At 40.7% G+C, this 22,218-nt stretch overlaps 1 protein-coding gene across 2 annotated transcripts in view; it reads right to left on the reverse strand.

The window, feature by feature from the left end:
• The window catches only part of LOC141107995 (sodium- and chloride-dependent neutral and basic amino acid transporter B(0+)-like), a 69,671-nt gene that overhangs the window by 19,574 nt on the left and 27,879 nt on the right, over window positions 1-22,218 (reverse strand). For both annotated transcript variants that reach the window (XM_073599138.1, XM_073599137.1), the window contains exons 6-8: window positions 17,488-17,620; window positions 6,114-6,254; window positions 3,625-3,853 (exon numbers count right to left, since the gene is read on the reverse strand). In XM_073599138.1, coding sequence (XP_073455239.1) covers window positions 3,625-3,853; window positions 6,114-6,254; window positions 17,488-17,620 — 503 coding nt within the window. The remainder of the gene's footprint in view (window positions 1-3,624; window positions 3,854-6,113; window positions 6,255-17,487; window positions 17,621-22,218) is intronic.

The following is a 22,218-nucleotide window of genomic DNA, read 5'->3' on the forward strand; positions in this document are numbered from 1 at the left end:
GGCTCACACATGTGGTATCACCATACTCAGGAGGAGTGGCAGAATGCATTTTGGGGTGTCATTTTTGCTATGTATTTGCTATGTGTTGGAAATATCTTATAAATGGACAACTTTGTGTAAAAAATGCGGTTTCATTTTTTTTCCACATTTTTCAAAAACTTCTGGAAAAAAATGAACCGTTCAAAAGACTCATTATGCCTCATAGATTATACATTGGGGGGTTTGCTTTCCAAAGCAATGGGGTCATTTTGTGGGCTATTCCATTGTCCTTGTACTCCGGGGCCTTCAAAAGTGTAATAGGTGGTTGAGAAATGAGATGTGCATTTATGCATGTAGAACGCCTGAAGGTGCTACTTCAATGTTGGGCCTTTGTATGTGGCCAGGATGTGTAAAAGTCTCACACATGTGGTATCGCCATACTCAGGAGGAGTAGCAGAATGCATTTTAGGTGGTTAAGGGTCCAAACAGTAGGAAATCACTCGGAGCGAGGTCCAGGCTGTAAAGGGATGTGGCAATACCCTACAGCTGTGTTGCTGTAATGTGCAGTGAGCAGTATGAGCTTGTGCATTGTCCTGGAGAAACAGGACGCCCTTAGTGATCAAACCAAGCCATTTTTTTCTTCAGACACGTATGAACATCATTCTGTAGAATACAAATGTTCGTGAATGATTGTGTTCAATGTTCCCACAGAAAGATTAGTCCATTTCATGGTTATATTGCATCGATTATCCAGAATCAGGCGTTCTACGTGCTGAATGTTCCCAGGAATGACTGTTGTGGTCTGGGAACCACCATGGCTGGGATCGCTACTGACAGAAGTACGGACATCTTTGAAACATTTACACAATTCAAATGTCTTATTGCGGCTGAGCATCTCATCACCGAACTGGAGCCAGGAATGGTGGTGTGCGATAATGGCTCAAACCTCCTGTCCACCCTTAGACAGGAAAAGTTGACACGTGCCATCCCTGGCACATGTCCTCAATTTGGTGGTACAGCGTTTCCTAAATACGTACCCAGGGTTGCAAGATGTGCTAAAGCTGGCCAGAAGAGTCTGTATGTAGCCATTTCAGGCGGTCATACACAGCCAGTGTTCCGTTGGCTGAAATTCAGCAGGAACACCTCCCGTAACCGCCCACCAGGTGGAACTCGACTTTGTCAATGCTGCAGCAGCTATACATGCAGCAGAGGGCCGTCAACGGCTTGAGGACAGGCTCAGGCCACCTCACCATTTTTCCCCACACCAATGGCTGATCATTAAGGATGCATGCACTGTATTGTCACCATTTGAGGAGGCCACAAGGATGCTGAGCCGTGACAGTGCATGCATCAGTGACACAATCCCTGTTGTGTTCCTGCTGGAGCAGACTCTGTGTGGCATTATGGACAGGGCACTGGAGGCAGAGCAGCAGGAGGAAGAGGAGGACTTCCTTTCCTCTCAAGGCCCACTTTATCCAGACACCATCATTTCTATGTCACAGAACACACAAGAGGAGAGAGGGGAGGAGGATGAGGAGGAGGATTCTGGCACTTTCATAGGCTTCAAAGAAGAGAAAGATATGCGTCAATCTTTAAGCGATGGCTTTGCAATCCCAGGACCCTTGAGAGTAATATGTGGCTAGGAGGAGGAAGTTCCAGATGCTGTCATCCAGAGTGACCCCGAGGAGTCTGCTTCTCAAGCCTCAGCAAATTTGAGGCGCATGGGCAACCTCATGTTTCAAAACCTGCGAAAGTACCCAAGAATACGTGGCATAAAGGAGAAGGATGATTACTGGTTGGCAACCCTTCTTGACCGCCGTTATAAGGGGAAGGTCTCAGAACTTATCCCGTCCCCACAGAGAGTGCAGAAGATAAAATCTCTTGAGGACACATTAAAGAGGATTTTATTGCATGTTTTTCCTGACTCCGGTAGGTTACAGTGTTGTGGAAAACTTAGTTTTGACTCTTTTGTCAAGAGAGGAGCGTTGGAGAAGGCGTCCGCCTAAGTGAGGCATTTTGGAATTTTTTCAGTCCTCGCCACCCAGGGCTGTCAGCTTCCACATCCCATCAGCAGCGTCTGCATCACATGGTGGGCGATTAGCTTGGGGCCAAAGCAGAGATGGAGAGCTTTCTGCTGACAATCCACTGACTTACTGGATCATGAGAATAGACCACTGGCCAGAACTTGCCCAGTATGCTATTGAGTTGTTGGCCTGCCCTGCATCCAGTGTGCTTTCAGAACAGGCATTCAGTGCTGCAGGAGGTTTCCTTACTGATCATAACATGCATCTGTCCACAGACTCCGTGGACCGTTTGACTTTTATAAAAATGAATCAGTCCTGAATTACCAGGTATGAAGCCCCTGATGCCAATGTCACTGATTAAGTCTTTTTGGCATGTGGAATCTCTGCAGGACTTCGAGCCTGCCTAGCTTTGAGGGTGTTCAATCATTTCATCTGGAAGAATGTTTTTGGTGTAGGTTTCATGGGCACAATTAACACCCAAAGACCAATTTTTCAGCACTTGTTTGACAGGTGCATATCATTGCAATTTTTTTTGCTTTCATCAAGAGCACCTCTATAGGGTTACAGTGGGAAGGCGCCCCGAGACCCAATGGCCAATTTTTCTGCACCTGTTTGACAGGTGCATATCATTGCGATTTTTTACAGCAAGGCCAATTCTTGCTTTCTTCAAGATTACCTCTATAGGGTTATGGTGGGAAGGCGCCACCGACACCCAAAGACCAATTTTTACGCACCCGTTACTTCTATACAAAGTGACACCAGAATGTATCCAAAAAATCTCTAATCTTGCTCCCATTGCACTACATTGTGGCCTTATCATACATACAGGCTCCCCAGCTGTTGCTGAGCAAAATAAAGGCAGCTTGCAGGGAAAATTTCATTTTTTTGGCTTTATAAATGCAATTATTGCTGCAGCAGATTCTAGACATGGTACAGATCTGCCAGTTTACAGGTAGACTAAGGGGACCCCCCCCCCACCCCCCAGGCACTATATTGGAAGGATTGGTTAATTTTATGCTTTCACTTTAAAAACCAAAAACACTGCACTACTTCTTTCACAACTTTTTTTTTACTGATACATGTCCCCCAGGGCATAACCCGGACCCCTATCACCATTGTATGTGCCCAATTACTTGCATATAAGCCTTTAAAATGGGCACTTTTGATTTTATGATGTTCGGGTCCCATTGACTTTAATGGGGTTCGTTATTCGGGTCTGAACTTTTGCAGTGTTCGAAAGTTCTGGTGCGAACAGAACAGGGGTCCGTTTGATCCATCCCTATTTTTGAAGGTAAGGCTGTGGGAGGTTGGGGATCTAGTAAAATAAAATTTAAAAATAAATACAATTACAATTGAGCTTTAAGTAAGACCTATTATCGCTTATTATGAGAAAAAAATATTCTGGGCCATGTGCGGTTTGATAGCTGAAGTGATTAAGGAATAACTGCAGGGCACAACATTACTGAGAACATGTGTATGTTTTTGTTTTTTTTTGTTTTGTTTTTTCATATACCGCTTGCCAGAAAAATACCAGTCCAAAAAAAAGGTGGGACTGCTACATGGAAATCCATTTACTGCTGATAAAATATCAGTTTCAGAAATTAAAATAAACGTGAATTACCTTCATCCACAACATCAGGAACCTTCTTGCCTGACACTAGGGCCATGTGACCAAGGATAGAGAAGATAGCAAATCCTGCAAGGATGCTGGTCAGGCAGTTTATAATGGAAACCACTATGGAGTCCCAGTAACAGTTGTTTTGGAATTTGTTATAGGATGAAAGAGCAATCAGTCCTCCCCAAGCTGTGCTAAGAGAATAAAATAGTTGGGTAGCGGCATCTCTCCACACCTAGAAAGGAAAAGTAAACTTTTAAAGCACTTAAACAGTAACAGTAACTAACAGTATTAATTTTAAAGGATAATTATCAAAATCACTCAAATTGTCTCTAAACTTTTTCTTTTTCATAGAGTGGGCAGGGAGGTGAGATCAGTGATATTTGGTCAGTGATGTCAGTGCTATCCCTTTCTTGACATGCTGAAGTTTATGTGCTTCTGTCAACCCTACCTTTAGCAATCAGAATGATTTAAAGAGAAACTTTAGTATTTTTTAGACCTATCGTGAGAAAAATATAGGGTTGCAGCTGATGACCTTTTTCTGAAAGTGCTAGTTGCATATCTATTTGATATTACTGAGTTGTAGTGCCAGAACAAGCATGCACCGAATGAAAGAAAAATATCTTTCGTTATACTTTTCCAGGTCAAAAACTCAGAAAGTATGGAAGCAAAAGCATCAGTATGACAGATAAACAGGAACTGGAGTATCATTTATTTAATGAAAGGTGTTTATTATTAAAAACAATATTATCTTTCCATGTTAGTGTTAAAGTGATATTAAAGTTTAGTTTTTTATTTTAAAAAATAACCAACATGTTATACTTACCTGCTCTGTGCAGTTGTTTTGCACGGAACAGCCCTGATTCTCCACTTCTGGGGTCCCACGCTCCTGACCTCTTCCTCCTGCCAGTTGCCCCCAGAGCAAGCAGCTTGTTATGGGAGCACTCATGCTGAGCTGCTGCTCTGTGTGTCCATTCACACAGCTTGGCCCCACCCTCTCTGTCTCCTGACTGGCTCACTAGCTGTGACTGACAGCAGTCGAAAACCATTGGCCAAAAGACAACCAGAAGTGTGAGTCCTCAGAGAGGCAAGGTTTTTGTTGACATCACTAGATCGAGAGGGGGTCAGGTAAGTATTGGGGGGGGGGGGGGCTGCTGTACACAGAAGGTTTTGTACCTTCATGCACCAGAGTGCACCAGTTTTAGTAAATCTCCCCTATGTGTCTTTAGGATTGTATCAGTTAATAATCACAGAAGCTACAGGTAGCTAGTAGTAAGAAACAACCCAATAAACTTCTCACAATAATTAACATGTGATAAAGTAAACATGTAATTGTTAGACAGTCCTATTAACCATGTGATAATTGTAGCCACACTGCTTTAAGCAAGATTGTCCATAGATGGTGCTGCTTTCCATTGGTTCCCTAGATTTCCAGATTAGGGAAGAAGGTGATCTTAAGTGGATGCTACACAATCATTTCTCTAAATATATACTGGAAAGAAAATATAGTTTACTCTAGTTTATGTGTAGCCTAAATATTTTTTTCACTTTTGGATAGAGTAGGGGAAAGCTAAAACCACTGTCAGTTTATGTTATAATGCTTGTTTCCCATTGTAGAAGCTTCTTGTCATTCTCAAATTGGAGGCACAACAGAAAATATGAGAAAATATCTACAAAGTGAGAGGAGCTCCCCTTGTAGATAAATGCCATCAGAACAGGTATCACTTTCCTCCTTTTCTGGTGACAATCGTAAAACCTCGGATTTTACATTACCTTCTGTCTTGGTGACAATTTTACACTCAGCAAAATACTAAGGACCCTTTACATTTTTGCAGTGCTTTACTGCAAGTGCGCTAACAAGCATTACCATGCGTTGCATTAAGGTAGCCTATTCAAAGTGAATGGGCTGTCAGTGCACCCTAACATGCCTAAGATGCCTCTTTCTTGCAACACAACACATGGCAACACACTACAAGGAGGTGTGTTGCGGTGTCATTAAAAAAAAAAATGGCTCTGCAATGCAGCAATACATGTTATGTGCCTTATGGCACACGTTACCACAACCCAAAAGTGTGAAGCTGGCCCATAGGCTTGCATTGCATCATGGGAGCAAGGACTTTTTTCAGCTGTAACATCCATTATCAGTAGAAATATAGTCTTATAAGTTATTTTACACACAGTTACATTATTCTATTTGTCTTTGTACTAATTGTATAGAGGTTATTAGCGTTTATATACATTTAGTGAATACAAATGTATTTGCCAAATGCACAGTGGTGGGCTCCATAACAGTTGTATGGTTTGCTCTCAGTGTAGCTTTGTCCTAGTTTTCATTGATGTCTTCTGAGTTCCCTGGTTTCCTCCCATAATGCAAAAAACCATACTGATAGTTTAATTGACTTCCTTTGAAAATTGACCCTAGGTTGTGCATAAATATGGAAGGAACGTTAGATTGAACTCCTTTGGGGGACTGGAAAGACAATCAAAACACTTACTTCACCATTGTAAAGCTTTGAAATATCAGATTGTTGTCCAATAAAGTATTCAATGCCATCCCTTGCTCCCTCCAATGTGACTCCTCTAATAAGAAGTATGATGAGGACTACATATGGAAACAAGGCTGTGAAATACACCACCTGAAAAACAGTTGTTACAGCTTTACTTATTTATTACTATAATTTTATTTTTCATCAGACCACAAAGCACTGCAGGAAATATTTTAATATTGAAACAAAAACCATCACAAAACAAAATATCTTTACTGTGTATTTCCATTTTTGCAGTCATATTTGAGAAAACCCAACTATACGTTTGTTATGGAGTTCCTATTTGCACAGCAAACCTAAAAACTAGGGTTCTTCAAAAAGTTTCTTCACTTTTTTTATACGTTTTGCAGCCATCTTTACCACAGCGTGACAACTCATGCAAGCACGCCAGCCACCGTGATCATTTTGATTGTTTATGTGAAGCACTGATTATTTGATATACACGCAAATGTGCATTTTTAATAAAGATACTGTTGATTTTAAAAACATATTGCACTGTGGTAATTTTAATACCTTTGTGAGGTGATCCATACTAGCATTGGATGAGGATGTATGCTTTGGTGCTGGCCATTGGAGGTCTACACAGTTGTCCTTAGGGTACCGGCTCCCTAACACCTGTTGGAGTTTTCCATCTGATTTGGTCACATTTCCTTTGGATTGAGGATTCCATCTGATGGCTACCAAATGAGTTTGACCACTCTATAATTTGAGGGTCCACTCCTTCCAGTAAGGGAAATTGCCTGATCACAGTGGTGTTGTGTGGTTCCTGCTGTCACACTGAAGCAGGTGCTGGGATATCCCTTCTTTTTTTGCTGGTTCCTCCTAAGGACATTTCCATATTATGTTATATAGTCCTACTTTTATCAAGCGCTGCATGTTATTATATATCGAGTAATATAGTGCTCAAATCACTAATAGCGCTACTAGCGATTTGAGCACTAAAGGTCAACAGCAGCTCCCATGTTTCTAATGACAGGTTATCTTCAGGCAAAATGTATACTATCATGACTACTGATGAGCTTGGAATGTTTGGATGCACTTCCAAACCAATGCGACCAAGCCTGCTGGGAAGCTGTCATCTGTAATCAGGGCTGCTAACTGTTAATTTATGGACAGTTTGTAAAAATCTGTGATCTGTGATTTTATACAGCTGTTTGTAAATATAAGGGACTGATATTTTGTCATGCTGTGTTAACTTTCTAGGTATAAACCAGACAAATTTCTTGTTATGGGTATTTTCAGTGTTTCCATATTGTGTCTATACTGCTTAACCACTTCAGCCCCAGAAGGATTTTCCCCCTTAATGACCAGGCCATTTTTTGTGATAAAGCACTGCGTCGCTTTAACTGACAATTGCGCGGTCGTGCTACATTGCACCGAGACAAAATTGCTGTCCTTTTTTCCCACAAATAGAGCTTTCTTTTGGGGGTATTTGCTCATCTCTGCGGTTTTTATTTTTTGCTCTATAAACAAAAGAAGAGTGACAATTTTGAAAAATATATATATTTTTTACTTTTTGCTATAATAAATATCCCCACAAAAAAAGTAAAGAAAATAATTTCCTTAGCAGTTTAGGCCAATATGTATTCTTCTACATATTTTTGGTAAAAAAAATCGCAATAAGCATATATTGATTGGATTGGGCAAAAGTTATAGCGTCTACAAAAAAAGGTGATACATTTCTGGCATGTTTTTAATGTTTTTATTTTTTTACTAGTAATGGCAGTGATCTGCAATTTTCAGTGGGACTGCAACATTGCGGCGGACAGATCGGACACTTTTGACACTTTTTTGGGACCACTGACATTTATACAGCAATCAGTAGTATAAAAATGTAGTGATTACTGTATAAATGTCACTGGCAGGGAAGGGGGTTAACACTAGGGGGCAATCAAGGGGTTAAGTGTGTTCCCTAGGTGTGTTTGTAACTGTGAGGGGATGGGACTGACTAGAGGAGGAGCCAGATCGCTGTTCCTACTTAGTAGGAACAGACGATCTGTCTCTCCACCCCTGTCAGAACAGGGATTTGTGTGTTTACACACACAAATCCCCATTCTGGCTCTCGTGCCTGCAATCGCAGGTGGCTGCTGGCCATTCGCATCTTGTCCCCCTCTGTGCAGTGGGCGTGTGCCTGCTATGGCTCTTAAAGGAGCCACCGTACGGGTTTGGTGATTCATGCAACGGTGGCCCTCTGCCGCCATATATCAGCGTGAGCCGGTCGGAAAGTGGTTAAATATTGATTGTCTTAGCTTTTAATAGGAGTTCCTGTAAAAGTTCAGCTTGTCAGTTAAAAATGTGCTCCGTCAGTAAAATTTCTATGTTTTGTCAGAAAAAAATGCTGCGGGAGGTTGGCAACACTGCCTGTCATAGGAAAATCATTTGCAGCCAAGATTATTTTCACCACAGAGCCGCATGTATACACATCCCTTGCATAGGTATAGCTGCAGGGTGGGGAAGGCCTTAGTGCAAATGATTGGCCCATTACAAGTGACAGCTACCTGGTGGCCTCACCTACGTGGGTGTATCCAACACTCCCAAGCTCACTTCTAATCTCAACAATAAATAATAAAGTAAAAAGGGAGAACAGGTGCGGGACTTTAAATGAGGCACACAGGAGAAAAAGTATAAATTGAATAAAATAGCGTTTTTTAATAATATTCATACAAAAATTCATATATTCACATACTTAGGCACATAGCTCTATAATGATAATTTGTATTCCAGCATAAAATACATTCCAACAAGGACTTCTTTATCAAGCAGGATGAGGGCATTGATATAGGGGAAAATACTAATAAATGAATATGTGACACTGTAAGTGTCACTAGAAAAAATATAACAGAATCACAATACGATGAAATTGGAACTATTGGAGCTATTGCGCAGATATAATTGTAAGTTTGTGGTTTTAATGTAATAATGTGGGATTAAAATGTTTTGCATTTGCCCACTTGTTTTTTAAACTATTTAAATACTGCTGTTTCCCATATTCATAGGTGCTCACCACGGTTCTGCTCCTGATGAGTGACTACAAGGTCCCGAAACACGTAGAGCTTACAACTACCGTTATGTGTACACAATTACCAACTATCTATGGCCATTCCAATTTCATTGTATTGTGATTCTGTTATAATTTTTCTAGTGACACTTTCAGTGTCACATATTCATTTATTAGTATTTTCCCCTATATTAATGCCCTCATCCTGCTTGATAAAGAAGTCCTTGTTGGAATGTATTTTATGCTGGAATACAAATTATCATTATAGATCTATGTGCCTAAGTATGAGAATATATGAATTTTTGTATGAATATTATTAAAAACCGCTATTTTATTCAATTTATACTTTTGCTCCGGTGTGCCTCATTTAAAGTCCCGCACCTGTTCTCCCTTTTTACTTTATTATTAAACCGGGATGGAGGAGGGGGTTTAGAACGGCCCCACTATCCTCATTTAAAGTCCCATTATTGCTCTTTTTTCCTTGTCTTAATCAAATAATTAGGGATGGAGGCACACGGTCGCATTACTAACGAATACATTTTTTCAACCCAATTCTAATTTATTAATTATCCTTTTATTTACTCTGAATCTTCGTATTATATACTCTGTTTGTCCCCATATTGAATCTATCACTAGGAGGTTTATGCCTTTTTGAAGTCCTTGTTGGAATGTATTTTATGCTGGAATACAAATTATCATTATAGATCTATGTGCCTAAGTATGTGAATATATTAATTTTTGTATGAATATTATTAAAAACCGCTATTTTATTCAATTTATACTTTTGCTCCCGTGTGCCTCTTTTAAAGTCCCGCACCTGTTCTCCCTTTTTACTTTATTTTTGAACCGGGATGGAGGAGGGGTATAGAACGGCCCCACTATCCTCATTTAAAGTCCCATTATTGCTCTTTTTTCCTTGTCTCAACAATAAATACTATCTTATCATGGCAATCAATACTTTCAGATTAATACTAATGAGAAAATATGGTGACGAAAAGTGATGTAATAAAAGCCTTTTTGACTATTTTCAGTTCTCAAAAGGAATTTACATAGGAAAACCGATGTGCTAAAATTAACTTCTCTGTGTTTACCAGTGAGACCTTTGCTCTTAGTGTCAAAGATGGATTTTGTAGTGTTAAAAAAAATTGCAGTGTTTATCCAAACATTTTGAAGACATAGTGCAGAGCACAGTGATACTATCCAGAGCTGGATCACTCAAAAAGCAAAATAGGCAGGAGCCTAGGGCTCAGTGAATATTTTGGAGGATCAGCTACAACCTCCATGCTCCTGCAGTAAACCAGGAAAAAAAAGGTGAACCTACCTGACATTTAACTAGGGAGGATATGCTTGTAGCTAGTTGGTATCTGATGGGGTGGATCATGTCAGAACAAACAATTCACATGGAGTGCCTTTTCTGTACCTATTTCAATATGGAATATATGGTTTTGATAGGTGCAAAAAATTCACAACCTCCGTCAGTACATCATAAACACTGTCCTGATTTTGTTATGTTTATTGCACAAGTACAACCCACCCAAATTTATTTTTATGCCATGTTCTTGTCTGATGATGTGGCACAGAAGGACTTTATGTACCAGATCTCTGTGAATGTCTGTGTCCACTGGGTATAGGACAAAAAAAACATGTATTTTGCCTTCTTATGGTCTGAATAAAGATGCTGCCAGTTCCTTCTCTAATGTTTCTCAGATGTGCTATTCTGTTTGCATTACAGAGCAGTAATATTTATATAGCACATTTAAACATAACTGAACTTTTAGTTTAAATCAGCAAAACACATTTCTGGTGGGTTAAAACAAATGGTGTTCAAAGTTTTACAGTTTGTTTTCTTATGAAAGCAAATACAACCTGCAAAGCCTGTGTGCTCTCTTGGTGGAAGCAACAGTCTCTATGCAGAAGTCCAACACACCACCGCTGAATCAGAACCAGAGCTCTCCAATCATCAGCAAGAATAGACTTAAAGTGATGCTAAACACACACGGTTTAATTTACATTGCCCCTTCTATTTCTGTATGTGGATGATGCCACTGTCATTACTAAAAAAAACATCCACAGTGAGGGAAAAAAATATTTGATCCCCTGCTGATTTTGTATGTTTGTTCACTGACAAAGAAATGATCAGTCTATAATTTTAGTGGTAGGTTTATTCAGTGAGAGACAGAATAGAAACAAATATATTCAGAAAAATACCTATTTCACTCATTAAAATGCAAATCAATTTATAACTTTTTTGAAATGCATTTTTCTGAATATATTTGTTTCTATTCTGTCTCTCACTCCTTCACAAAACGTGACTTAGTACTTGGTGGCAAAACCCTTGTTGGCAATCACAGAGGTCAGACGTTTCTTGTAGTTGGCTACCAGGTTTCCACACATCTCAGGAGGGATTTTGTCCCACTCCTCTTTGCAGATCCTCTCCAAGTCATTAAGGTTTTGAGGCTGATCTTTGGTAACTCAAACCTTCAGCTCCCTCCACATATCTTCTATGCGATTAAGGACTGGAGACTGGCTAGGCCAATCCAGGACCTTAATGTGCTTCTTCTTGAGCCAGTCCTTTGTTGCCTTGGCCATGTGTTTTGGGTCATTATCATTCTGGAATACCCATCCATGACCCATTTTCAACACCCTGGCTGAGGGAAGGCAGTTCTCTCCCAAGATTTGATGGTACATGGCCCCTGTCCATCGTCCCTTTGATGTAATAAAGTTGTCCTGTCCCCTTAGCAGAAAAACACCCCCCAAAGCATAATTTTTCCAGCTCCATGTTTGACAGTGGGGATGGTGTTCTTGGGGTCATAGGCAGCATTCCTCCTCCTCCAAACACAGCGAGTTGAGTTGATGCCAAAGAGCTCAATTTTGGTTTTATCTGACCACAACACATTCACCCAGTTCTCCTCTGAATCATTCAGATGTTTAGTAGCAAACCTCAGATGGGCCTGTACATGTGCTCCCTTCTGCAGGGTGACCTTGCGGGCGCTGCAGGATTTCAGTCCTTCATTGCGTAGTGTGTTACCAATTGTTTTCTTGGTGACTATGGTCCCAGCTACATTGAGAACATTGACAATTTTCTCCCTTGTAGTTCTGGGCTGATTCCTCACTGTTCTCATGATCATTGAAACTCCACAAGGTGAGATCTTGCACAAACCCCAGACCGAGGGAGATTGACAGTTATTTTGTGTTTCTTCCATTTGCAAATAATCGCACCAACTGTTGTTGCCCTCTCAACAAGCTGCTTAGCGCTGGTCTTGTAGCCCATTCCAGCCTTGTGTAGGTCTACAATTTTGTCCCTGACATCCTTGGACAGCTCTTTGGTCTTGGCCATGGTGGAGAGATTGGAATCTGATTGATTGATTGCCTCTGTGGACAGGTGTGTTTTATACAGGTAACAAGCTTTAAGACAGTGCTCCTAATCTCAGCTGGTTAGCTGTATAGAAGACACCTGGGAGCCAGAAATCTTGCTGATTGATAGGGGATCAAATACTTAGTCATTAAATTGCAAATTAATTTATAACTTTTTTTTAAATGCATTTTTCTGGATATTTTTGTTGTTATTCTGTCTCTCACTGTTAAAATAAACCTAACAATAAAATTATAGTCAGTGGGCAAACATACAAAATCAGTAAGGGATTTTTTTCCCTCACTATATGTAACTTTTTCCTAATCGATATACAGCTGTCACATGACCCAGATCTTTCCCAGCATGTCTGCAGGGAAACATAAGCAGGAGGAGCTTCTAGTACTCTACTGCTGGCAGGGTCGGTGCTACCACTAGGCAAACTAGGCAGCCGCCTAGGGCGCACTGCTGCCTAGGGCACCCAGCCACTGGTGTTCCTACTCTCTTTTCTTTGCAGTAAGCAACTAAGTCTCAGCATCAGCAGGCAGCCACCACTCCATTCGTCCATAGTGGCAGAGGCACAGCGGCGAAGGAGGACTGTGTCCGAAATGAATGGAAGCAAGCAAACATTCTTTGATGGGCGCTGGTAGGCTGCATTGATGGGCGCTGGTAGTAACACTCTATCCTGGCCTAGGCCGACAAGGCCCAGGCCTAGGGCAGCACTTTGCAGGGGGCAGCACGGAAAGAGTCCCCGCCGGCTTGCGCTACACGTTTGTGTAGCACCAGTCTTATGGGGCGCACTGGGCTGAGGGGCAAATTAATCTAGCGCCCCCATAAAGTGGCCTCACTGCTTCCAGTATGCGGACGGCTGGCATTCCGCAACTGTGGGGGGGTGCCGCTTCTAATTTTGACTGTCCGCTCATCCTGGACCACAAACCTTCCTCACTGTGCTATATGTTTTCTGCTGCACCACTGGCATGGTTATATCTTCTTAGTCCTCTCCATAAAATTATCAGAAATTTGTGCTTAAAGTAGCACTATAAGCAACACTATTTTAGAGTAGAGTAAGGGAGGGTTATAACCCCTGTCAGTTTATTTTTTACCATCCCTGTCCCATTGCAGAGATTTCCCTTCACTTGCTGCCCCATGGCCAAACAGGAAGGCAGAGGAAATCTATGCAAATTAAGGCAATCTATTGCCTCCCCCCCAGGCCCTCAGAACTAGTGTCCCCACTCGAAGATTTCAGGGCGGGTCTTAAACAGCAAGGGGGCTGGTCTTGACAGGAAGGGGTGGGTCATATTTAAATTAGGGGGTGCACGAGTTTAGTCAGGCCTAGGGCAGCACAAAACCTAAATACACTACTGGCTGGTAGGTTGCATTTGATAGGCACTGGTGGGCTGCAATTGATGGGTGCTGGTGGGCTGCATTTAATGGGCGCTTCATTAAAAAGGTGGAGTAAGGAAAAGGGGGTGGAGTCAGGGGTGGAGCCAAGGGGGGTGGCAAAATGAGGTTTTGCCTAGGGTGTCAAAAATCCTTGCACCAGCCCTGACTGCTTGTCACATGTTCAAAATAAATATACAGCTTCTGGAATACAGAGTACAAATAAATAATTAATATGAACAAACTGTTTAAATTGCTATACAAATATATATTTTAAATCAAATCTTTATTAATATTTTTTGGGCAATAACATGGAGTGGGATGGTTAGTGGACATGGAGGCGGAGGGAGGGAGTGGGCTGTCATTTACCACTGTGTATACGCCCACATGTGTGACCCTATAGTCATATGGGCTGCTCAGATGTTATATGAAGGAAATGATCAGCATACAAACTCTCTGAAAACTGAGCATGTGCAGAGTTGCCACCACAACTGCAAAATCCCTAGCTTAATTGGGGAAATAGACAGAAGACGGAGATAGAAAGCAGCAGGATCAACCAGGTTTTTTTCAGAATACAGACTGAGTACATTTATACATCATTTATTGAAAGTTTTTCATGATCTGGGATTAGAGAGACTTTAAATAAGGTGTAATAAAATGTAGAGCTATACAGTAGGTCTGATTCAACACAGGATGTGTTTGCAGAGGGACCACTGCTTGCACTCAGAGAACAAAGGCCCTTCTCCAAAGCATGCTGGCAGGGGCAGATTTTTCCTCACAGGTTGTGGCTGCTTTCAGTAAGACATTGAACATTGTTTGTTTTGATGTAGCCAAATGTATTCAGCTGATTTAAACTGAAGGTTTAGGTGATCGTAAAGCTTAGTCTTTTTTTTTTAATAACAAACATGTCATACTTACCTCCTCTGTGCAAGGGTTTTGCACAGAGTGGCCCCGATCCTCCTTTTCTGGGGTTCCCCGTGGCTCTCCTGGCTTTTCCTCTTCTTGAGTGCCCCCATGGAGAGCCACATTCCATGGGGGCACTCCTGAGGCCTACTGCTGCGTCCATTGACACAGAAAAACCCCTTTAAGTTGTTCTTTAAAGTTAAATTGTAAAAGATTTTGCCAAAGTACCAAAAGAACAAAGTAACAAAAGGAAACATGTATGACAAATCTTCCAATGAAGCCCAGACAAGACTAATTTTTACATTTTTGATAGAACAGGGAAGGGTTTGAGACTCCATTGGGTTTATATGGCTTTTGCATTGCTGTCTGTGTGCCTACTGGTGACTGATGGAGGTGATGGGAATGTTCGCTAATGAGGAAAGGATAGATCTTTTATTGAATCAATATGTATGTCTCCCTGTTCTGGTGACAGTTGTCCCCTCCTTTTGGTCCTGGTGTCAAAGAGAAAGGAAGGGGTTGGGTTCTACCAAACGTAGTCAGACAACAATAAAAACCTGAGAGAGTATATTTCCCTTCTAGTGTCTTTCTAGAGCTGAGTTTAATATCCTATTTGTAAATCCTATCCTTATATATTCAACCATGTATCTACAATGAACAGATTTTAATGTTCATACTCTGTGCCAGCACAAAGGATTTTCATGCTTTCATAAATACTCAGCTGTCTTGATATTCCAATGTCATGGCAATAGATATAGGAATAGTTGTGGGATTAAGGTGCATGTACTAATACATTGATCCAAGAAAGTATATTAAAATATATATATTTTATTTACACAATGATTAAAAAAAATCTAAAAACAATTCCACAACAGGTACATAAAGTAAAATTGGTATGAATACAGCAGATTTGATGGAGTTCCCAACATGTTTCGCCCTCAATCTTGGCTTCCTCAGGGGATGTTGCCCACTTGGAGCATAAGCCTTCTAATAAAGAAAAATATATACATTGATATCAATACAAAGCATTTTTAAAACACCAACAGCAGAAAATAAAAAAACAGCAAAAAACACAAAGAGGTTGGATTTATATACATGTGCATATTCAACTCGAAGGTATCCCTACTGGCCGTGCGGATTGCTGGCTGGCTGGGAGGTATTTAAGGCCACTTGTTCCGTCCAATACACACTGCTGGAACTACAGAGACACGTTCGTTATTGCAGGACATCAGGTATTGGTTTTTTGGATAAGAGTCTTTCTATATATTTTATGGTATTGGCACAGCATCCTTCTTTGTCCCCCGCTGTTTGGGGAAACTTGCTTCAGTATGAAGCATTTGTTTTGAATGTTTAGATGCTGGTGATTTTTTAACATCAATGCATACATTTGAAGTCTTTCTTTGTATGATTGTGTAGCTACATATGTGAATGTCCTGCCTTGGAAACTCTATGTCCCTGAGTGTTCTGCGTTTTTGTGCAAGACCATTTCTTGTAAGTCTTTGTTTTTGCTTTGGAGATAACTATTCCCATGTAATTTATTTCTTTATTATGTATTTCGTTTTCAATTTTCATTTATTCTTAGCTGGTCCCTAAATGCCTCCTATGGTCACCTGCAGTCCTTGGCTTGTTGTGGGGTTGTAGACTCTTTGACTACGCTGTAGTGTATAGATTTGTCTCAAATCCTGGGGTGAGTAGGGATACCTTTGAGTTGAATATGCTCATGTATGTAAATCCAATCTCTTTATGTTTTTGCTGTTTTTTTTATTTTCTGCTTTTGGTGTTTTAAAAATGCTTTGTATTGATGTCAATGTGTATATTTTCTTTATTAGAAGGCTTGTGCTCCAAGTGGACAGCTCCCCTGAGAAAGCCAAGATCGAGGGCGAAACATGTTGAGAACTCCGTCAAATCTGCTGTATCCATAAGGATTGTACTTTGTACTTGTTGTGGAATTGTTTTTAGACAATTCTTTAATCATTGTTTAAATAAAATGTATATTTTTTAATATACTTCATTGGATCAATTTATTAGTACATGCACCTTAAAAATCCCACAACTATTCCTATATCTATTCAATTTAGGGATGTGGTGCTAATTTCACTGGTTTGTTTGTGATTAAGAATTTATCCTATAATGTCATGCCAAAGTTTTACCTACAATTATATATGATGTCAATGTAGTTACTAAAATCACATTTTGGATGCTGGTGTTTAGCAGAGTTTTCCCTGCAGTTAGGCTGTTTTCACACTAATCAGTTTTTAAAGCCTTCCCATTGACCAAGGGCCCTTTTGCACTGATCAATCAGTTTTTTTATGTCTTCCCATTCACACTGATCAGTTTTTGATGTCTTCCCATTCACACTGATCAGTTTTTGATGTCTTCCCATTCACGCCGATCAGTTTTTGATGTCTTCCCATTGACCAAGGGCCCTTTCACACTGATCAGTTTTTCAGTTAAAAAAGAAGAAAAGCAGAAGAAAAATGCATCCCTTTAAATCCTATGTAACTGTTCACACCTGTCAGGTACATTTCAGTTGTGGTTAAAGTCCTGCTAGCTGAATTTTTGATGCATGTTTGGTGCCCCTTTCACAGTGATCTGGTTTTTATGCACTTTTAACTGAACAACTGAACAAAAACTGATTGATGTGACAGCAGCCATAAAGTCAGTATATGAGTCAATAGCACAATAAAAATATTTACCTTTCCAGAGGATTTTATTCCTTTGAAGAGTGCAGCGGCAGTTATAATCCATGCCAGTAGCAGACATAATGCTAAGTGCCAAACCACTTGACCTGTTTCATCTATACCACTTGATCGCTTCAGAGCTACTTTACTGAAAATACAAAAACATTTACTCAAATATCCAAAAGTAACATATTTAGCTAGCTACCAAAAATTACCATTTTTTTTGTTTCTACTTTTTCAGCCCCCCGGAGAACTGAACATAAGTTAAGGCATAAAAATGAATGGGAGAGGAGTGCTATGGCTTTTAGAAGGAGTCACAAGAAACCTTACAGTTCCACTGAAAGGCAGCCATTCCCTCTTTTGTTTTTAGTAGTATAATGCAGTGGCGCCTGGTGGTATATTTTTTGGTTGGGGCGACAAACACTCCACCCAATGCCACCCCCCGGGTCAGTTGGGTCACAGGCATCCCCCTGCTCAGTCAGTCACCAGCCCCTTCACTTACCCCATCTAGGTCGCGGCAGCACTTCCTCTGGGCGGTAGGTGGTGTCTCCTCCTTCTGATGCTTCACAGTGGCTTCCTCTTTATCTCCTTCGTCCTCCGGTGCCTCCTCCTTCCCTTCGTCTCCACGTTTGCCAATAGGATCGCTTCTCCTCTCGGCCAATCGGGTGACGGGTCTGAGGACAATTTGCTTTTGTCACACAACTGGGTGTGCTCGGGGCGTAGTGCTCTGCGCCCCAAGCCCACCCTTTTTTGAAGCCTATCAGAGCCTCTGGCTCTAATCACATGCGTCTAAAAAAAAAAAGAAATTCCCATTGGAATCAATGCGTCTGGTGCCCTGCATGTAGATTAGGGGGCTGGACGCATGGATTAGGGGGATGGCACCCCTGTACCCTGCATTACGGGCCGCCACTGGTATAATGTGTATAGTAAAATGGTAGCTGTGCATGAAAAGCAGACTATATATTGCTATCATTAGCAGTACATTCTGGCTTTTTATTTAAATATCAATGTAATTTCTGTAGTTGTTCATGATGGAAGTTAGGTTTGTAAACAAAAAGGTCATCATTCATTTTCAGCCATAATAGTATTATTTTCACAGTTATCATTAGAATGTAAGTAAACCCTAAAAGTAATACTAGGATCTGTTAAATATACCATTCAAAGTGTTTTATTATATCTGTTTGATAGGTGCACAAAATATTATATTTTTTCTCATGTCAGAAAAAGATTTGTCACCTGTCTTCTACACAGATGGCAGATGACAGCTGTGTTCAGGGCCAGATTTAGACCTTGGGGGCCCAGGGCACTTCAGGTTTGGCCCCTCATACAGAGTTGGTTTACATTCTCAATGACAGTCTTACATTTTCAAGATGCATGACACAACATCATTCTGTGGTCAATCTTGCACAGACACATCCAGTCATAGGCTACCTTCCTTAACCTCCCTGGCGGTATGATTATGTCAGATTTTTTATGCTGAAAGCGGTACAATTATTTTGGAAACTTGGTGTTTTGTATTGTAGGCCTGTAATTCTAAAGCCGCGTACACACGAGCGGAATGTTCGACAGAAAAAGTCAGACGGAAGCTTTTCATTGTGTAGGCCTCATCGGACTTTTCTTTTTCGAAAATTCTGACGGACAAGAAATAGAACATGTTCTAAATATTTCCGACGGAACCAATTCCTCGGGAAAACCGATCGTCTGTATGCTGTTCCAACCAAAAACGACGCATGCTCTGAAGCAAGTACGAGACGGAAGCTATTGGCTACTGGCTATTGAACTTTCTTTTTCTAGTCCCGTCGTAAGTGTTGTACGTCACCGCGTTCTGGAAAGTTGGACTTTGGTCAGACTTTGAGTTGACCGTGTGTAGGCAAAACCGCTTGAATGGAATTCCGTCAGAGTTCCGTCGGAGAAACCTTCGAAGTTTATTCCGACGGCAAAACGAGTCGTGTGTACGCGGCATTAGGTATAACACACTTAAATCTGCCCAAACAAGAGTCTAGTAGATATTCCGGGTATGATAAAGTTTGAAACACTAAATCATAAATTATAATATAATAAATAACTATAAATAATTATAACAAATAACAATATAATAATAATAAAAATTATTCAATAATGTAATCAAATCAAAAACACTGAAATTTGCTCAGTTGCAGAATTGTCGCTGTCATTACTTTCAGTGTTTGATTTCCCCACAAATCACTATCGCTCAATTCTGCAAATGATTCTAATTTATTATCTCTATTTTCTAGCTGGTCTAAAACCACTTTTGACGTAAAGGGACAGTTTTGGTTGCTATGGACAATCTCCAGTTTCCAGGCAGAAAGAACAGTATTTATAATATAAAACTGCATGCAGGGCACTCGACAAACCACTAGGGACAAAAGGGAGGTGACATAAATTGATACAGTAATGTAATATGGAAGATTACAGTGTGTGTTTTTTACTTTTTGAATTTGGCGCCATTCTCCGTCCCTGCGCGTCGCAATGCTAGCAGGGAACGGAGCCTAGCACTGTAATAGATCCGGCGGAGGACGGCTTGCACACAGAGCGGTAAGGACATTGCAGGATCCTGGGAACAAGGTAAGTATTCTGGATCCTGCGATGCAATCCTAAGTGTAGCTCGGGGTTACTGCTTTTGTTACTGAAAATCCATCCTGAGCTACTCTCGGGAATACCGTCAGGTAGGTTAAGAGTGTAAGCACTCTATGTGTGCTTTGCTTGAGCTGACAAAATTATTTTTTAAAAAAGATACAATATACAAGTCCAGAGTAAAATCTTTTACAGATGATGACAGGCAAAATAATACTTCACAAGATACATTTATTAAAAGAAAGTCATTTTTTATTATATATTTTATAGAATTTTATTTTTTATTTATTAGTATTTAATATCATTTTTTTAAAATATTGTTTTTATATTATTTTTGTATAGAGGGATGCCCCTTTTGTCAAGGGTCAAGTGCACACATTCGCCACATTACATTCAGATCTTTGTGGAAGATTAATCGTATCACAGAAGACATACTGCAATGTTTCAGAGCGAGGCAGGACCCCTTCGTTAGGCATGTGATAGATCACATGCCTGATGAAGGGGTCCTGCCCAGCTCCGAAATGTTGCACTGTGTCTTCAGTGATGTGATCATCCTTCCACAAAGATTTGAATGTAACTGACGATCCGTGGTATGCTAGCGAATATGTGCTTTTAATCTGTGATATCTCCAATTCCAGCTGGTTGTTGCTGCAGCACCCACTACTCCTAAGGCCTTATCCAGGAAAGATGGGAATATTGATACTACCTTCTGTCAAGGGGACGTGGGTCAGTTGCCCCTTTTTGCCCCCTTATAAATCTGGCGCTGCCTGAGATCCTACTCAGAGATCCCGCCTAGTTCATATATTGAACCAAAGAATTGTTAGTGTATATGCTGTGTACCATAGAGGAGGAGATGGGTCTGAGTAATTTGGCATGAAACAACTGGGAGAGCTATAAGGCCCCATTCACAAGAAGGGTCTGATCAGGTTTGCCTGTCAGTTTTTCAGATGGACCTGACTGGACCCTCCATTCACCGCTATGGACTGGCAGATGTCCGTTTACACCCGCCTACCTCCGATCCAATCTGGTTCACTAAAAAAAGCAGAAGGGGATCCGTCCCCCTTTGTCTAGTTGAATCGGATAAGAGGGCAGTCTGGTGTAAATGGACAACGGTCGCACTGGAATCTGCCCCATGTGAAAAGGGCCTTAAGGTCAACTCAGAAATACACGTCTTTTCTTAAAGCCAAGATATCACACATGATGTAAAAAGTTATATATAAAACATATGATCATTTGTTTCATGAGTTACTCAAAATAAAACATAAAAGTCCAATTGCTGATTAAGAAAACACAAGCAATGGATCAAAGTAATTACATTTATTAATTTAGAGCATTTAAGTGACACAAAACTCTTGTTTAAAAAAAAATCATAATCAGGTATATATTCTTTACCCAAAAATGAACTTCTATTGCTCTCAGCCTCCTCCAAATCTCCAAATTCCTTTGTTTTTTTTTTTGTTTTTTTGCTACTGTTGTGGGTTTGATGGCACAGCCCCACTGCAAGGAAAAACTTTTTGAGTTGGGCTTTAAAACTTTTTGTATTCTGTTCAATGTCTGGTCCTAGGAGGTGATAATGACCTTACATGATCCGTCTACATGGACCTCTTAAATGTCATAAAAAAGACATAAAACTAAGTAACAAGTTAATTTCTGCTTTCAGAGCATCACATGTCATGAACAAATATTCCCAGGTCTTCTTGTCTCTGTGACTTAAAATGTCCTCCAGGCAAAACGGAAAATTTACAGATGAAATACATACAGTATAAGGGAACTGTTTTACCTGCCAAAGTGTTTTTCTTTCTTCTCAGTTCTGAGATTTACACAGCTTTGCTACACAGCAAAGCCCTGGACTGGTGGAGTGGGCAATGGCTCTGCATGCCCCATCGAAATGCAACACATACATTAGTACAAGTGCGTAGTGTTTTGGGACAAAAAATCTCAAACTCCATATACAGATACTCCTCGTTTAACGACTTACCTGTTTAATGACTGCTCAGAGTTACGACCAGCTCTCCCGACCCACACAGGACGACTGCTCGGACTTACAACCAGCTCTCCTGACCCGCGAACACTCTGACTTATGACCAGCTCTCCCGACCCATGCACAGTACCTCATATCATCACTCTGCATCAGCCTTGTTCTCATTCCCG

The sequence above is a fragment of the Aquarana catesbeiana genome, linkage group LG09 (assembly GCF_042186555.1).
Source record: "Aquarana catesbeiana isolate 2022-GZ linkage group LG09, ASM4218655v1, whole genome shotgun sequence".
NCBI classification, from domain to species: domain Eukaryota; kingdom Metazoa; phylum Chordata; class Amphibia; order Anura; family Ranidae; genus Aquarana; species Aquarana catesbeiana.